General features: G+C 36.2%; 1 protein-coding gene across 3 annotated transcripts in view; it reads left to right on the top strand.

Annotated features, from left to right (window-relative positions):
* Window positions 1-19,170, top strand: part of ARHGAP12 (Rho GTPase activating protein 12) — a 153,688-nt gene that overhangs the window by 113,433 nt on the left and 21,085 nt on the right. For all 3 annotated transcript variants that reach the window (XM_066386879.1, XM_066386878.1, XM_066386880.1), the window contains 2 exons: window positions 6,810-6,871; window positions 14,043-14,124. In XM_066386879.1, coding sequence (XP_066242976.1) covers window positions 6,810-6,871; window positions 14,043-14,124 — 144 coding nt within the window. The remainder of the gene's footprint in view (window positions 1-6,809; window positions 6,872-14,042; window positions 14,125-19,170) is intronic.

Below are 19,170 nucleotides of genomic sequence, written 5' to 3'. Positions count from 1 at the left end.
TGGTATATTCAGACATGTGCAGCCATCCTCACAGTCAACTTTAGAGTACTGTCTTCATCTCAGAAAAAAACCCTGTACCTTTTTTTTTTTTTTTTTAGAGAGGAGAGGGAAAGAGAGAGAAAGAGAAAGAGAGAGAGAGAGAGAGAGAGAGAGAGAGAGAAGGGGGGAGGAGCTGGAAGCATCAACTCCCATATGTGCCTTGCCCAGGCAAGTCCAGGGTTTCGAACTGGCGACCTCAGCATTTCCAGGTCGACGCTTTGTCCACTGCGCCACCACAGGTCAGGCAAAATATTTTATTTATTGATTTTTTAGAGAGAGAGGAGTGAGAGAGAGAAGGGGGAGGAGCAGGAAGCATCAACTCCCATTTGTGCCTTGACCAGGCAAGCCCAAGGTTTCGAACCAGCAACCTCAGTGTTTCCAGGTCGACGCTTTATCCCACTGCGCCACCACAGGTCAGCTGTACCTTTTTTTTATATCACCTCTCTACCTTGAGCCAACAAAGCCTTAAGCAGCCAGTAATCATTCTTTTCTCACTGGTTTTGCCTCTTCTGGACATTTCCTATAAATAGACTCATATAAAATATGTGGGTTGTTTTTGAAAGGCTTTGTTTACTTAGCATGGTATTTTTATTCAATCTCTTCTAATGAAACCCCAGATTTAAAATTCCATTTCTTAATATAAATTTTAATCATGTTCATTTTTTATTTCATTTCCAGTTTTCAAATACATTATTTTTTATAGTCACTTCAAATTACTTTTGGAAAAAGTCAGTGTATACATTTTTTAAGATTATATTTTCTGCAAGATTAGTATAGTATGTATTAACTAGGATTTTTGAGCTGATTTAAGAACTTCATTTCTTTATCTCAATGTGCCTATTAAAATATGCATTTTAAACTTGATTACTGAATCCTGAATAAAATTTTACAATATACAGTTTGGAAACTTGAGCTTTTCAATGTGGATTTTCAATTATGGTATTAAAATACAATACCCATCTTGGAGGAAAGGACATTTCAACAGTTTCTTTCTTTTCTTTTTTTTTGTATTTTTCTAAAGTGTGAAGCTCGGAGGCAGAGAGACATTCCCGCATGCGCCCAACCAGGATCCACCCAGCAAGCCCACTAAGGAGTGATGCTCTGCCCATCTGGGGCATTGCTCTGTTGCAACAGGAGCCATTCTAGCACCTGAGGTGGAGGCCATGGAGCCATCCTCAGCACCAAGGCCAACTTTGCTCTAATGGAGCCTTGGCTGCAGGAGGGGGAGAGAGAGATAGAGAGAAAGGAGAGGGGTAGAGGTGGAGAAGCAGGTGGGTGCTTCTTCTCTGTGCCCTGTCAGGGAATTGAACCCCAGATGTCCACATTCCAGGCTGATGCTCTACCACTGAGCCAACTGGCCAGGGTTCAACAGTGTCTTTTAAAAATATATTAATGGGACAAATTTGGTAGTTTTTTTTCTTTGAATAATACTATTTTAAAGCCTTTTTAAAACAATTTTTTTTCTTCCCATTTTTCTGAAGCTGGAAACGGGGAGAGACAGTCAGACAGACTCCCGCATGCGCCCGACCAGGATCCACCCGGCACGCCCCCCATGGGGCGATGCTCTGCCCACCAGGGGGCGATAATCTGCCCATCCTGGGCGTCGCCATGTTGTGACCAGAGCCACTCTAGCACCTGAGGCAGAGGCCAAGGAGCCATCCCCAGCGCCCGGGCCATCTTTGCTCCAATGGAGCCTTGGCTGCAGGAGGGGAAGAGAGAGACAGAGAGGAAAGCGCGGCGGAGGGGTGGAGAAGCAAATGGGCGCTTCTCCTGTGTGCCCTGGCCGGGAATCGAACCCGGGTCCTCCGCACGCTAGGCCGACGCTCTACCGCTGAGCCAACCGGCCAGGGCTTAAAACAATTTAAATAATATTTTAGTAACACTGGTTTGAAAATACTTTATTAAAGTAAAATTTATGTAACAAAACCATTAATCATCTCAAGCTACACAGTTTCAGGCACTCCATATATGCTTACACTGAGCAGCTCCCTCTTCTGCTTAGTTTCAGGACATTCTCGTTCCTCTAAGGGACGCTCACATCCCTAAGCAGTCAGTGCACATTTCCCTTCCCTCTCCTCCCTGCAGCCCCTAGTTTGCCTTCTGTCTCTGTGGACTTTCCTGTTCTGCAAGTCTCTGGTTCTTTTTCAACACTATATCATTACAAGTTTATTTTTTCTCTATTATAAGAATATTAGTATTAAATAATTATGATATAATTAACTGAAGATAATGATTTTAATGGATTGTATTGATTTTGATACATGATACTTGTTAGCCAAAATTGGGAAATGCCTGTTTTACTAAATAAATGTCAAATTGATTAGAAGTTCTGGAGCCTGCAAAGTGATTAGGAACTTGTTTTCTAATCTAAAAGTTTTCACAAATTACTTAATGGAACTGGCATTTTATTATTTTTCTTGCCTTATTAGGATGGAATAATCTTATTACAATCTTTTCTGGAGCCCTGGTCAGTTGGCTCAGTGGTAGAGCATCTACCTGGCATGTGGAAGTCCCAGGTTTGATTCCCAGCCAGGGCACACAGGAGAAGCACCCATCTGCTTCTCCACCCTTCTCGCTCTTTTTATCTCTGTCTCTATTCCTCTCCTGCAGCCATGGCTCGGTTTGAGCAAACTTGGTCCTAGGCACTGAGAATGTCTCCGTGGCCTCATCTCCAGCACTAAAAATAGCTCGGTTGCCAGCAACAGAGCAATGGACCCAGATGAGCAGAGCATTGCTCCCTAGTGGGCTTACCAGATGGATTCTGGTCGGGGCACATGCAGGAGTCTGTCTCTCTGCCTCCCGGCCTCAATTAAAAAAAAAATCTTTTGGTTAAAATTTATATTTTGCTAATCCTCATTAAAACACTTCTACTTATTTTATGAAGTTTTCTTTGTCTACTGTGTTTAGACTAAGATATGTTTATGTGTAAAAATGGGCATTTTTACAGGACTTATTAACAAGATATTTTTTTGAAGTTATTTTAGTAAGCAACACAAAGACATTGGTTAATTTTGAATCATGTTAAGTAGAGAAAAAATGCACCAGATAGTTTGAAATAAAGATTTAATCCACCCCCCCACCCCAAATCTGTCACCTATATAGCCAAATCTATATTATTCATCTGCTAGCTTGGCATTTTTATGTCAGATTCAGAAACTTCAGTATGTGATGGTTAAAGCTTTCTTTTTTTATATTGATAGTTCTTTCATGTGATAGCATTGTTAACTTGATTTATTCAGCAGAATTGTATTGAAGGACATGTCAGATGCTGCAGTAGGCACTGGTCTTACATTGATGGTATAAGTGATGTGGTCCCAGCATACAGCCTAATGGAGTAGACAGTGAATAAAGACTAGACACGTAGTTGTACTTTGCATTAGGTGCTATGAAAGAAACAAAATGGGGGCAGTGGTAAATAATGGGAGGGGTGGGGGAGCTCCTCTTTAGAGTGGTCAGGGAAAGCTTATCTAAAAAAGTGTCACTGAAACTGAGAAAGCACCATCTACTACCCAATGGCTCAAGCTTGGGAGTTTCTCTCAACTCTTCCCTCTCACCATCACTCAGTCCCTGTCCATACTGTCTCCGAATCTCTCTGAGTTGGACACTTCACTCTATCATTGCCCTAGCTCAGGCCTTCACCATCTCTTATGGAAACTATTAGAATAGTGTTCTAGCTGGGTCCCAGTCTGCCACCCTTTCTTAATTCATTCTTTCCACTGCTTCATTACTTGCTATTTTGTCTCACCCAATACTTTGAGCAAACTTGCCCTCATATGATACATGCTATCTCTAGCTTCTGTGCGTTTATACTGTCTGGTTTTTTCATCTGTTTCCATCTAGCCAATTCTTACTTCTTAGCTCAAGTGTCATTCTCCAGGAAGCTGCCTTTCTCTCCCAGATTGAGTTAGATACATTTTTTTCAAGGCACAAGGACATTATTTTTGTATTTGCACATTGCGGATATGCCAAATCTTGTTCTTATTTTATGTTCAAGTTAGAGTACTTAATATTTCTATAGAGCATCAGTAATTGGGTCTTCATCCCTATGAGAATTTAGTGAACATTTTGGACTGTTTCCTTGAATGTTGCACATAGGTACATTTATGTACCAGTTTCAGTCTATCCGTTGATTTAGGAAAGAGTCTGTGTCTCTCATCTTTAAGCATAGGCTGTTTGTTACTGTGGCTGTCCCTCCGTACTTTGACGCTTGTGTTTCCTTTTGCCTCTGCTTTGCTTCTCTGCACAGTTTGTTTTGCCCCTTTTATAGACTTGATTTCTATCTCTACCCCTCCCGTTCCTGTGCTCACATAATCAGTACCCGTCCTCCCCAACTTGCATTACTTAGTTCCTGTAGCATTAAAAGTTTCTTTCCCTCTCTGCATCTGATAATAAATTAACCCTTTGAGTAGTGAGGTTTTTTTAATGCTCACTCATCCCCGAGAGTGAGGTTTTTTTCAAAAAATGAAATTTTTTGAATCCTTTGAGTAGTGAGATTTTTTCATGCTTGCTGACCCCCAGGAGTGAGTGTTTTGTTTTTTCCAAAAAATAAAAAATTTTGAATTTTTTTAAAAAAATGGATGGTCAGGAGGCTAGAGGACATACATGAACGTTTGCACTACTCAAAGGGTTAAGGCATGGTCTTATTGAACATTCTGTGCATACTTGTAACTGTGTACTTGATGTTTTTGTTGAGAGACAAGAAAGAGCTCTTATGAAAAGTATCAGGCTTGTGTATCTAAGGAGATAAAACCTATACCTTATGAAACAATTTCAGTGAATCTTCGTATTTCCCTAGTTCTGGTGACCAAAATGTGGGTCAACAGCAGTGTCAGCTTTGTTTAAAGACTTAAGGTTCTATCAGACCAGGCCAACTTTCAAACATTAATTTTTAGACATGATTGAGAAAATATTTAATATTATGTTAATCTCCCATACAAGAAAGATTTTTTTGTGTGTAATTAAAGCACATGGAGAAAATAGCTTAGGTGAATTAAATAATAAAGTAAATTCTGAATTGGGAGTAATCTTTACTGTATGTGTGTAAGTGTTTCAGTTGCAGTAAATTGCTGTCATGTGCATACAATGCTTCCCAGTGCTGATAGTTACTATAGACACCAACTCATTTTGATTAAGGTCATTTGACTATAGGAAGCTAAACCAATGAGAAAGTGCTGCTTTAGTTCCACCTGGAAGACTTTTAAGATAGCATTTAACTTGAGTGCAGTGACTTTTACCTTCATAGTGTTTAATGATAAACCTATGTCACTATTTTTTTTTATAATTAATTTTTATTTATTTATTTATTTATTTATTTATTTTTTACAGAGATGGAGTGAGTCAGAGAGAGGTATAGACAGGGACAGACAGACAGGAATGGAGAGAGATGAGAAGCATCAATCATTAGTTTTCCATTGCACGTTGCAACACCTTAGTTGTTCATTGATTGCTTTCTCATATGTGCCTTGACCGAGGGCCTTCAGCAGACCAAGTAACCCCTTGCTGGAGCCAGTGACCTTGGGTTCAAGCTGGTGGGCTTTTGCTCAAACCAGATGAGCCTGCGCTCAAGCTTGCGACCTTGGGGTCTCGAACCTGGGTCCTCTGCATCCCAGTCCGATGCTCTATCCACTGCGCCACCGCCTGGTCAGGCAATGTCACTATTTTGACATCAACTGACTAGAATATCTGGTTTATCCAAAGCCTAGTTTGCCATCTGATAATATATTTAATAAAGGAGATACTGAATTTTTTATGCCACATTAAGGCCAGTTATCTGCATAGTGCCATTACTTTTGAGTATTTTATTAAATATAGTCACTGCATTTGTTCTCCCTACTCACTTTTACATTCTGACAAAGGGGGTTCGTATCTGAAGTAATTTTCAGATTATATTGTTGTACAGCAGGGGTCCCCAAACTTTCACTGTCCCTCCGACTGTTGGAGGGCCGGACTATATAAAAAAAAAAAGAACAAATCCCTATGCACACTGCACATATCGTATTTTAAAGTAAAAAAACAAAACGGGAACAAATACAATATTTAAAATAAAGAACAAGTAAATTTAAATCAACAAACTGACCAGCATTTCAATGGGAACTATGGGCCTGCTTTTGGCTAATGAGATGGTCAATGTCCGGTTCTATATTTGTCACTGCTAGCTGTAACAAGTGATATGATGCACTTCTGGAGCCATGACGCGTGCGTCCCGCGTCACCGGAAGTAGTACTGTACGTGAGCGACGCCGCCCTTTGAGGCACTGCCACATACAGTACTCCAGAATGCATCCTGTGCTCCTCTCACTGACCACCAATGAAAGAGGTGCCCCTTCCGGAAGTGCAGCGGGGCTGGATAAATGGCCTCAGGGGGCCGCATGCGGCTCATAGGCCGTAGTTTGGGGACCCCTGTTGTAAAGTAACAGCAAAGTATATAATTTGTTTTTTTGTGGTATTTATTATAGCATTGTATCACTTTCTTTGAACAGAAAGTTATAAATATTTTTTCCAATGCTGACTTTTAGCATTTATGTGAAAATATGATTTGATAGCAAAATACCTATGGCTCATGTGAATTGAGGAGAGGAAGTTTTAATTATAGAATGACTGAAAATATATAACTTGACAGATATATTAAGAAGTTATATTCTTAAAAAGAACTTAATCACATTACATACTAATTTTTTCTTTTAAGCTAATTTTAAGAGATTTTTTTGATTCAGTCATATTAAAGATGTGGACTTTATTGTCTGTGAGTGATATGATAATTCTGTTTCATAGGGCCAAGAGAAATATGGATTATTAAATGTAACAAAAATTACTGAAAATGGAAAAAAGGTTCGGTAAGTACACAAATCATAAATGATCTGACATTTCAAATGATTGAAGTAAATAATCTATGAATATAATTATATTCTAGTAGAAATGTTTAAAAGTTTCATAAGAATTTCAAATAATATATTTTCTAATATAGGATTATCATGAAATGTATGAAAATTTTTCTTTGTCTTGACATATTAAGGTGAAATTAAATTCAGAGGTGAAGAGGCAGAGGATTCTGAGCAAGGATTAGCTTTATTTAAAAGTTTTTTCAATATGTAAGAAATGCACAGGATAAAAAATAAATATTAGTTAAGAAAAACAGTATTTAGTCAAAAGTCAGTGAGTCACCCAGCTATCAATTCTTGTCTCCAGAGGCAACCAGTTAAATCTAATGAGATTTAGTGTTTTTGTTTAGAGATAGAACATATATTTTATATGTGCATAGATTCCTTTTTTAAACACAATCTTTTGACAGTTTATCTTGGAGATAGTCTCATTTCCTTGTTGTAGGGCTGCCATATTATTTCTAACCGCTGCATAGTTACATATTAACTATTAGTTATTTGCAAGTATGTGGTAAATATGCCTATCAGTGGACATTTAGGATATTTACAGTTTGTTTTTGTTTTTTTTGCTATATGAATAGAATTTATGCCTAGTATTTTGCATAGTTTATTTTGCAAGTGTATATATAGTTTATTTTGCAAGTATATTTTGTAAAATCTAAAAAGTTAGATTTTACAAAAGTAGAATTGCTAGGCCATATACAATGGTCATTTGGATAGTGACCAAATTGTTCTCTAAAGCACTGAATCAGTCAGTCCATACTTCCCAGTAGCAGTGGATTTCTCCACACCTTTGCCAGTTTAGTATGTTGTCAAATTCTTTGATTTTGCTAATAGAGATTGGAGAGAAAATGGTATTTTCATTCACACTTTTACGTGTGTATGGGGTCATTGTATTTTTGTGTTTTTCTTTTTGTTGTTGAATTGTCAGTTCATACTCTGCTTTTTTATTGGGATGTTGGCTTTATTGTTTAATGTCTTTGTAAGATAAGTTGCATTTTCCCCAGTTTTTATAGTCAAAATGAGATTAGTCTATTGTTTAAGAAAATGTTTAAATTCTACATTTAGTTTAGCTTTCAAATCTTTGTGGTTGAGCAATCAAATCTATGCTTTAATTAAACTGTCTTTGTCAGATTTTAGTCCTTAGAAGTTGTAAGTACTCTGAAATAGCTTTACAAATACTACAATGATCTATTACTTAAGCTGTTCTTCAGTAGATGTCACTTGTAAATTGGGTCTATATATTTCTCTCTTTTGAATGTATGTAGTGCAGGTAATTCCTTGTACACTTTGTTTTTATTGTTGTTTAACGGTGATAATTAGTCTTTTAAGTTTTCTACTTCTTTCGGAATACTTTTGGTGATTTATATTTTCCTAAGCATATCATCCATTTTATCATTTTCAAATTTATTTACATAGACTTGAGCAAAGTGGTCTTTGAATTTCCTGTATATCAGTGGTTCTCATATATTTTGTTCTGAGGACCCCTTTAAACTGTTAAAAATAATTACTGCAAAGAACTTTTGTTCATATAGTTTATAAATATTTACTGTGAGAAATTAAAACAAATTTTAGGAATATTTATTATTAACTTTCAAAACTAATAACATGTCAGTGTGGATAACATATTTATGGAGAAAAACCCTTTTATTTTCCAATAAAAAATATGTCCATGATACACATGGCATTGCTTTACTTTTATACACATTCTTAGTATCTGGCTTAATAGAAGATAGCTGGATTCGCATCTCTGCTTAGTCAGTTGTGACATACTATTTTTGGTTGAAGTGTATGAAGAAAATCCTATTAAACAGATAAAGTTGGAAAGGGGAAGAATATTTTAATAGCCTTGTCAGATAGTTGTGCATATTTTTTTCTGCTTCACCAAACTCCACAAATGTTAAATGCAATGAAGATTCTGAAGAACTTTTCTGCCGTGGACCAGCGCAGCTCCTAATAACGGTGCAGAATTAAGGAAACATACTCATCAAGAAAAAATGGGACCGAGAGGACTCTTCAAATGCTGATGGCAATATCCGAGTGCCGCATAGCCCCAGTTTGCTTTATTATATAGCCATATGCAAATCAAAAAAGTCCTTGATACAAAGTTACACATCCCAGGCTAAAACAGGAACTCTCCCAAGGCATAAACAGGAATCCCCCACCATGCATAAGTGAAATCAACCAACATCTGAACAAACAGAGTAAGAGGAAGGGCATGTAAATTGCTTCCAGCAACTCAAGCAAGCAAGTGAAGTGGGTGCAAATACTCAGCATCATAGCCAATATGGAGGTGAAGGGGGGAGAACTTAGCCTTTTGCTAAGCCTCGAATCTACAATGGCTTTTTGCCTTTTACGGTCCACAACACTTTTCACATTCAGTTACATTAAGATCTATGGGTCTGTGTTGAAATTTGAATGAATTTTTACCTGTGCATAATTTTGTAGCACCTTGTAGGTCATTTGGAAAATACTGGTTTATTAAGTTTGCTGATTTTAAATTTTGGCATTTTATTTTATATCAAAGAATCACAAAGCAGTATATCAGAAAAACCATTAAGTATTAAAAAATTGCCAGCATCACAGTGTCAGATATGCCAAGTTTTCCAAAATCTATTTTCTGTTTGAAAACTTTAATTTTTTTATTTTTAACAAATGTATGTTATGTGCTATTGAGTCAGCTCCGATTCCTGGCCACCCAGGATGAATGAGGGACATCTGTAATGCCCTGTCCTCAATAGCCCTGCTCAGCTCCTCTAGACTCATGCCTGTGGCTTCTGTTATGGAGTCAGTCCATCTCGTATTTGGTCTTCCTCCTTTCCTACTGCCTTCTACTTTTTCCAGCATTATTGTCTTTTCCAAAGCTCCCTGCCTTCTCATGATGTGCTTGAAGTAGTTAGGACACCTTTAGATTTTGCCTCCAGTGGTATTTCAGGCTTAATTTACTCTAGGACCCCTTGTTCGTCTTCTGGTGGTCCCAACACTATGTTTCAAGTCAGTTTTTCCTCTCAGTGTTCTTCACTGTCTTACTTTCCCATCTGTACACAGAAATTGGGATATGAAGATATGGATAATCTTAGCCTTGGACTCTAATGACACATCTTTGCTTTTAGTAATCTTTCCTAATCCTTCTATTGCTGCCCTTCCGAGTCTCAGCCTCCTCCTCTTCATTTCTTGACTACAGTCTCCATTTGAATTGATGACTGAAGCAAGGTAAGCAAAATCTGTTAACAATTTTAGTGTCTTCATTGTCTTATGTTAAAGTTGTGCATTTCCCCTGCATTCGTGATGATTGTATTGTGTTCAAATGCAGTGCTGCTTTGGAACTTTCTTCTTTCACTTTCATCAGAAGTCGTTTCAAGTCATTGCTACTTTTCACCAGCAAGATGGTGTCATCGCATATCTTAAGTTATTGATATCTTGCATTATGGATATTCCATCAATTTTCACTCCTTTCAGTCTAGCCCAGTTTTTTGTATGATCTGTTATACATTTTACAAAGTAAACAAATAGGGAGATTAAAATACGCTCTTTATCTAACACCTTTTCCTATAAGAAACCATTCTGTCTGTCCATATTCTGTGACAGTGACTTTTAGTCCACCGCACAGGTCAGGACAATCTAGAACTGAGTCATAACTGTTTCAGCTGTGGGTTGCCCGTTTCAGAACAAGCCATAGCTCTTTATACTTCCCTCAAAAGCTTTACTGTGGTCTATAAAACATAGACTTACCTTCTTGTGAAGTTCTTTGTGGCCCTTCAGTATCCAGTTAGTGTTCACAGTGAGATCTCACTGTCTCTTTTTTCTTGAATCCAGCTTAACCATCTAACATGTCAATAAACACTACTATTTATTGTCTTTGAAACAAAAGAGACTTAATTTGAGATCTTCACTTATATTTGAAATAATGTCTACTTAACAAATAATCAAGTTTAAATAACCATTATGTGTTCATCTTTTTTTTTTTCAGGCAAAACTTGGGTTCCCTGAAAAAAATGTGACTAATTGTGCTTGCAACTCATTCACACAAGTGTTTCAGTCCTTGAGACACAACTCTTAATTCAGTGTTTTCACATTTTAATATTCTTTCGTATATATGTTCTGTTGTTTTTATTTTGAAAGTTAAGCTGAAATTTACTTAAAGTGGAAGTATACTTTAGCGTTTTTTAGTGTAGGTCAGAGGTAGTCAACCTTTTTATACCTACCGTCCACTTTTGTATCTCTGTTAGTAATAAAATTTTCTAACCACCCACAGGTTCCACAGTAATGGTGATTTATAAAGTAGGGAAGTAACTTTACTTTATAAAATTGATAAAGCAGAGTTACAGCAACTTAAAGCATATAATAATAATTACTTACCAAGTACTTTATGTTGGATTTTCACTAAGTTTGGCAGAATAAATCTTTATAAAACAGCTTACTATAGTTAAATCTATCTTTTTATTTATACTTTGGTTGCTCCGCTACTGCCCACCATGAAAGCTGGAACGCCCACTAGTGGGCGGTAGGGACCAGGTTGACTACCACTGGTGTACGTAGTCAGTAGATGCTATCTTAGGACAGAGATGGAATATAAAAAAATTTACAAATAAATTCTTCCAAAATGTTTTAAGACATCTATAGAAAACAAAAGAGTAAAATAAAATATAACAAAATGGTGACAGAACAAGCACTTAACGTATCTATCATGTCAGTATCAACAAATGTAAATGGACTTGACTCATCTATTGAAAGTAAAAGGTGCTCAGACTGAAATACAGAACAGAACCCCACTAAATATTATATACAAAAAAATATGTCTAAAAATGATTCAGAAAAGTTAAAAAAAAAAAAGTAAAGGCTTGTCAAAGATACCTAAAGTAAAGGCAGGAATAGGAGTCTTAATACCAGACAAGTTCAATTCAGGGCAAAAGAATTAAGCATCACAAAGATGAGTACTTTAAAATGAGAAAGCACTGTGAATAAATCCACATTAAGAATAGACATTCACTAAATAAACATGAGACAACCATAAGCAACAAGAACAGAAAATAAGAAAAGCAGTAAGAACCGAAAATAAGATAGAAACTCATCAGTAAACTTTTTAAATTTAAAGTGTCTTTTTTCCATTTTATTGAGAAATAATTGCCGTACATCACTGTATAAGTTAAAGATGTACAGCATGATGATTTGGGTTACATGTTATTCTGAAATGATTACCACAATAGGTTCAGCTAATATCCATCATCTCTTATAGATACAACAAAAAGAAAAGAGAAAAGGGGAAACATTTTTTTCTTGTGATAAGACTCATAGGATTTACTCTTTTAACAATTTCTCTGTATATCATAAAGCAGTTTTAGCTATTGTCATCATGTACATTACATGCCTAGTTCTTATTTATGTTATAATTATGAGTTTTTACCTTTTGACCACCTTCCTCCAATTTACCCCACTTCCCTCTTGCCTCTTTTTCTATGAGGTTTTGTTTTGTTTTTGAGATTTCACATATAAATGAGATCATACATATTTGTCTTCCTCTATATGACTTAGCGTAATGCCTTCAAGGTTCGTCCATATTGTCCCAAATGGCAGGATTTCCTTGTTTTTGTTTTTATTAATAGCTGAATAATACACCACTATATGTATAGGTACTACAATTTCTTTATTCATCCATCTATCAGTGAACTCTTAGGTTGTTTCCTTGTCTGGGCTATTGTGAATAACACTGCTTTGAAAATGGAGGTACAAATATCTTTTTGAGTTAGTGTTTTTTATTCCTTTGGATATATTCCCAGAAGTGGAATTGCTGGGTCATACAGTAGTTTTATATTTAATTTTTTGAGGAAACTCTCTACTGTTTTCCATACTGGCTTTACCAATTTATAAGTTCATCAATAGTGCACAAGGTTTCTCTTTCTCCACATTAGTTGTTGACTCTTGTCTTTTTGATGATTGCCATTCTGACAGGTATGAGGTGATATCTCATTATGGTTTTAATTTGCATTTACCAATTCCTAGTGATGTTGAACATCTTTTCATGTGCCTGTTAGCCTTTAATATATGTATTTTCATTGAAGAAATGTCTGTTCCGGTCTTTTGCCTAGTTTTTAATTGGGTTGTTTTTATTGCTGTTGAATTGTGTGAGTTGTTTATATATTTTCCATTATTTACTCCTTATCAGCTATATGATTTGTACATTTTTCCCCATCCTGTAGGTTGTCCTTTCACTTTGTGGATGGTTTCTTTCATTGTGCAGGGCTTTTTATTTTTAGTTTGATACAGGCCTATTTGTTAATTTTTTATTTTGTTGCTTGTGCTTTACTTGTCACATTTAAAAAATGACTACCAAGACCCGTGTCAAGGAGCTTTATTCTATGTTTATGTCTAGGAGTTTCATGCTTTCAGGTCCTGCATTTAGATATTTAATCCATTTTGAGTGAATTGTTTTGTGAATAGTATAAGGTATTGGTCCAGTTTTATCTTTTAAGTGTGAATATCCAACTACCCCTGCACCATTTATTGAAAAGACTTTTTCCTTTGAGTATTCTTGTCAAATATTAGTTGACTGAGTAGTAGTAAACTTTATTTCACTTTTCTTAATCTTTGAAGTTTAAGTAGACATAAAAAGAAATAAAATGATAATATAAGTCTGTACTCTGAAAATGGAGAATGAACCTTTTCATGAGTGCTTGTAGGGTTTTCACAAAGCTGGCCACATATTTGGCTATAAGATACTCCTTTAATAATTGCTGTAGTAGGCAGCAATTTTAGCTTGTCAGCTATTGAATTACCCTTATAAGATAAACATTGGTTACCTCTGGAACATGGGTTGAATGAGAACAAATGGGCTTTTCCTTTATATATTTCTATATACAGAGTGATGGATTAGTACCATGTGGACATAATTAGGTAGACAGTATCTCTAATTATCTTCATTGATTTTGGGACCTTTAATGGTCTGGTTGGGACCATGAAATGATCGCAGTTTTCATTAGCATTATATCCCCAATAAAAACAATTAGAATGTCAGTAATGATGGTAAAGTGTGGACAACATTGATAACAACTAAATAGTCTTTAATTTTTAAAGTTTGGTAGGAAAAACTGGGGAGTTGAACTTTCATTGGTTATCTTTATAATTACAGAAAGAGCTGGCTGTCTTCTTGGGCTGTGTTGCAGGGTTCATCTTTACTCTTTACCAAAACTCAAGGAAATAGCACAAGTTGGGTACGTATTTCTTCTTTTTGTAGGTTTTACATTACATAGATGGTATTGTACCTAAGTGGATGAAGTATTCCATAGTCCTTCTAGCTATAGCTAGTATGGAAATAAAAGTAAATGGAGCCTGACCAGGAGGTGGCGCAGTGGATGGAGCGTTGGACTGGGATGCGGAAGGACCCAGGTTCGAGACCCCGAGCTCGCCAGCTTGAGCGCGGGCTCATCTGGTTTGAGCAAAAAGCTCACGGGCTTGGACCCAAGGTCGCTGGCTCCAGCAAGGGGTTACTCGGTCTGCTGAAGGCTCCCTGTCAAGGCACATATGAGAAAGCAATCAGTGAACAACTAAGGTGTCACAACAAAAGACTGATGATTGATGCCTCTCATCTCTCTCCATTCCTGTTTGTCCCTAACTATCCCTCTCTCTGATTCTCTCTCTGTCCCTGTTAAAAAAAAAAAAAAAAAAAAAAAAAGTAAATGGAAAGATGGAATCGTGCCATTTGCGAGAACATGAATACATCTCGAGAATATTGTGCTAAACCAGGGGTAGTCAACCTTTTTATACCTACCACCCACTTTTGTATCTCTGTTAGTAATAAAATTTTCTAACTGCCCACCGGTTCCACAGCAATGGTGATTTATAAAGTAGGGAAGTAACTTTATAAAATTGATAAAGCAGAGTTACAGCAACTTAAAGCATACAATAATAATAATTACTTATCAAGTACTTTATGTCAGATTTTCGTTGTTTGGCAGAATAAATCTTTATAAAACAACTTACTATAGTTAAATCTATCTTTTTATTTATACTTTGGCTGCTCCGCTACTGCCCACTATGAAAGCTGGAATGCCCACTAGTGGGCGGTGGGGACCAGGTTGACTACCACTGGGTTAAATGAAGTACCATATTCCCCATGTATAAGACGCACCTTAATTTTTGGGCCTGAAATTTGAAAAAAAACAACAACAACAGTATTACATAAAGTTATTGAATTCCAGTTTTATTTATCATAAAATTTATACAGGAATGAAAAAGCGGGACATGCAAGTAAAAAAAATTACAACCACTGTATAAGACACACCCAGTTAGTAGACCCCAAACTTTTTGAAAAAGAGTGTGTCTTATACATGAGAAAATATGTAAGTCTGATGGGAAAAGTCAAGAACCATATGATTTCATTCACATGTGGGATGTAAAGAAGCAACAAACTGACAAACCAGACCAGCAAACAGAAACTCGTAGTCACAGACAGCAATGTGTTGGTTACCAGAGGAAAATGGTGACAGGATACTTGGCTTTGGGTGGTGAGCATACAATGCAGTACACAAACAATATACTATAGAATTGTACATTTGAAACCTATATACTTCTTTTTTTAAGAGTGAGCAGGACAGACAGGGAGAGAGATGAAAAGCATCAACTTGTAGTTGCATCACTTTAGTTGTTCATTGATTGCTTTCTTATATGTGCCTTGTCTGGGGGGCTCCAGCTGAGATGGTGACCCTTAAGCCAGCGACCTTGGATCACGTTGATGATCCCACACTCAAGTTGTCAACCCTGCACTCAAACTGGATGAGCCCGCACTCAAGCCAGTGACCTCGGGGTTTTGAACCTGGGTCCTCAGTCTTAGGCTGACACTATTCACTGCACCATCGCCTGCCTGGTCAGGTAAAACCTACATAATCATATTAACTAGTATCACCCTGATAAATTTAATAAAATTCAAGTAAATGAAGTTTTCTTAATAAAAGATACATTTTGACTCATCGGGCAGAGAAGAGGACTAGTTAGAAAAGTTTGATTAGTAGTTGTTTTATTAAAATCAACAAATTCTATGTCATCAATTAAACTGAATGGTAGGTGTACTACTTGGGCATGATAGAACAAATAAATTTGTTGATTCATTTTCTGGATGTTAAAGTTCTCCTATTTGTGACTTTGCTATTTCAAGTCTTTAGTCAGAAAATTAGTTGTCATATTTCAAGCTCTGCCTTGAACTGTGATCTCGTACTTGTCAGTGATTCAGGTGTCCATGTCTATATATAATGTCAGCCAGCTTTGAGAAAAAAAGAAATGACATCATTACTTGTAGGATTTTGAAGCTTTTTGTATATTTGAGTGTTTACTATTATTATTTATCAGTTATTTGTGGTACAAATGCTGAAAATTATAATTTGTAAAATAATTATAGCAAACACTTCTTGAATGCTTTATGTGTATTAGTTATTATTAAGTGCAGTCACAGAAACATAGTTTAAAATTCACTAAGCTAGCCAATATTGAAATTATAGAATTCTTAATAAAATTTGACCTTTAGAGATTTATTATTTGAATTTTTGCCTTTAAATGGTATTTTATTAATATACTATTAATAATATGCAATAATTACTTCAGATTGGTATTATACAAGTAAATATAGTCACACTGTGTTTTTTTGTCTCAGTAAAAGTAAACAAAGGTGAAATATGGTAATATGCTCAGTTATTCAGTCCTTAATTTTGATTTCAGGGCACATTTAAGAATCTCAGACTGCCTTGCTTTTTTCTTCTCCTGTGCAATACATACTTAGGAAATGAAAGCTAATTTAAATTGCCTAAGTAAAAGCAATTAAGATTATTCAAATAAAGAATGTATATATATGTATAGGCCCTGGCTGGGTGACTCAGTGAATAAAGCATTGTCTCAGCACACCAGGGGTCATGGGTTTGACCCCCCATGAGGACATGTATGAGAAGCAATCAGTGAGTGAAAAACTAAGTGAAAAAAGGAGTTGATGTTTCTCTCTCTCTGTCCCTACCTCCTATTCAGTCCACCTCTCACTCTCAAATCAATGGAAAACCTTTAGAAAAGTGTGTATAATGTTTTTTGGCATATACAACATCTATAAATATTAAAAATTGATTAAATATTCAGGATGCTTCTTTTTTGTAGCCATTTTTATTTCTGGTTAATCCCTTATGAGTTTCATCATATAAAAGTCAGCAAATACAATACATATATATCTTACATTTTCTTTCTTTTATAGACAAAAGCTATCACATTGTATATACTTTTATATTTTGCTTTTTTCTCTTAGCAGTATATTGAAAATGACTTGAGTCAGCCCATAACAAGCACCTTCAGTCTTTTTGAGGGTTACATAATATTCCATTTTGTGAATGTTCTATATTTTGTTCTAAGGATAGACATTTAGGTTGTTTCCTAACTTTTCTGTTACAGAATGCCAGATAAGGTGCTTCTTAATTAACTTTGTAATGATTGTTCAAAAAGGATTTCAAAGAATCCTAGTTTTGTTTCTTTGCTCGGTCACCAATTAAATAAATTATAGGTAAAATGTATCCTGAATATATGGTGAAATTACATCTTACCTGAGGATTGAGATGCTAATGCTGTCATATTAGCCAAAAAGACAAAAATCACCTGTAGTAAAAATTGCCCTTGCATATCTTTTTGGAAGATACTCTATTAGAGCTTGGTCTGTAGCAGAGCCAGTCTTGTCCTTGAATGCTAGAAGAGATAGCTTTTCCTTTAGTTGAGCCTGGATGGTTTATGTTAAGGGGTCTTGTTATAGAATTATAGTTCTTTAAAAATTAGATTCACACAGGGCAAAAACCTAAACCAAGATCTAGTTGAGGAAGTAGTGAGTTCAAATTTTCTACTCACTCCTCCAGGGCATATTCTTATTGATGGAATGCTGAGCAAAATCATTCATGCTTTGTGTTTAGTTTGGTTCCATGGATAACTGAAATTGAGTAAGTGATACCTACATATGTGGCGTGCACCTCCACGGTGTGAGATACATTTTGCATAGATTCTGTGTCATTCAAAAACCTAGTGAGCCTTTCTTTCTCTATAAGGATAGACACATTCCGCTAGTGTTCTGGAAAATATTAGTTATTTACTGCTTTGTTATATCAGTAGTATAAATTATACTTGCTTTTTTCTTACCTTATTTCACATCATTTTTCAACAAATACAAAATCCTGCTATGTCTGGAGCATTGTATTAAACTTTGGGGTTTAGCAATAACCCCACGTGATGTCCCTGTCTCCATAGCTTATATTATAATGGGGAAAATCACATGCACAGTTATAATGCAATGTGCCATATGCTTCCTCTCAGATAACATTCATCATATTCTTTGAATATTTTAAAAATTATCACACAAATATTGAGTTATTCAAATTTATACACGATTTCAAATCTCTAAAAATAGTTACATTTGGGGACAGATTGTTCTTTGTTGTGGTGGCTGTCCTGTGTATGGTAGGGTGACTAGCAGATGATAGTAGCACTCATCCCTCTTGTTGTGACAACTAAAAATGTCCCCAGACATTGTCAGATGTCCTCTGGAGGACAAAATTGCTTCTGTTTGAAACTGCTTTCTAGAGTAAGAGGAAGGCGGCCTAGATAGAAGGGCCATCTAAGAAGACATGGAAAGGGGGTATCAGAGGACATTGCCCAGTAGGTCCCAAGAAGGAAACTTTAGGATTTCTGAGGAAAGGCTGAGCAGGTGGAAGAGGATCAGAGTTCCCTTAAGTTGTTTTTCGTGATTATAGCTAAGAAAGTCTGTTTAATGTTTAATATTCTGTCAAGCATTAGTCTTAAAAATAAAACAAGAATTTATTTAATAACAAAGTTAGAAAATATTCTGAGATACAATTAGGGCCTTTGCAAAAGTATTTGGAAGTTTAGCTTTGTTTTGTGACTCCTTGTAGAAGTTTGTTTTTATCTTTCTTGGCTCCATTATACTTTCCTCTTGTGTGTCATTTTGCCATCGTGCTGTGTTATCATATCATCATTTTCTTCCGTTTCCATCAAGTCATTCTACCAAGAAGGCTCGGTTTCTGAGCTCTTGCATTCGCTGCTTTCTTCTTGGAAAAATTCTGTCAGTTGTTGGCCTGCTGTCACATCTGTAATGTCTGATCCTGCTTCAGCTGTCACTGTATGTGATCTTGTTGCATGGTCCTTGCCACAATAATTTATTTTCTCTGCCATAAATGCTTGGAGGAATGATTATAGCAGAGAAAAGTGAAACTATATATTGAAAAAGAGTG

This window comes from Saccopteryx leptura, chromosome 5 (genome assembly GCF_036850995.1).
Source record: "Saccopteryx leptura isolate mSacLep1 chromosome 5, mSacLep1_pri_phased_curated, whole genome shotgun sequence".
Taxonomy (NCBI): Eukaryota; Metazoa; Chordata; class Mammalia; order Chiroptera; family Emballonuridae; genus Saccopteryx; species Saccopteryx leptura.
The sequence above is the reverse complement of the archived record's forward strand: the minus strand, read 5'-3'. Positions and strand labels throughout refer to the sequence as shown.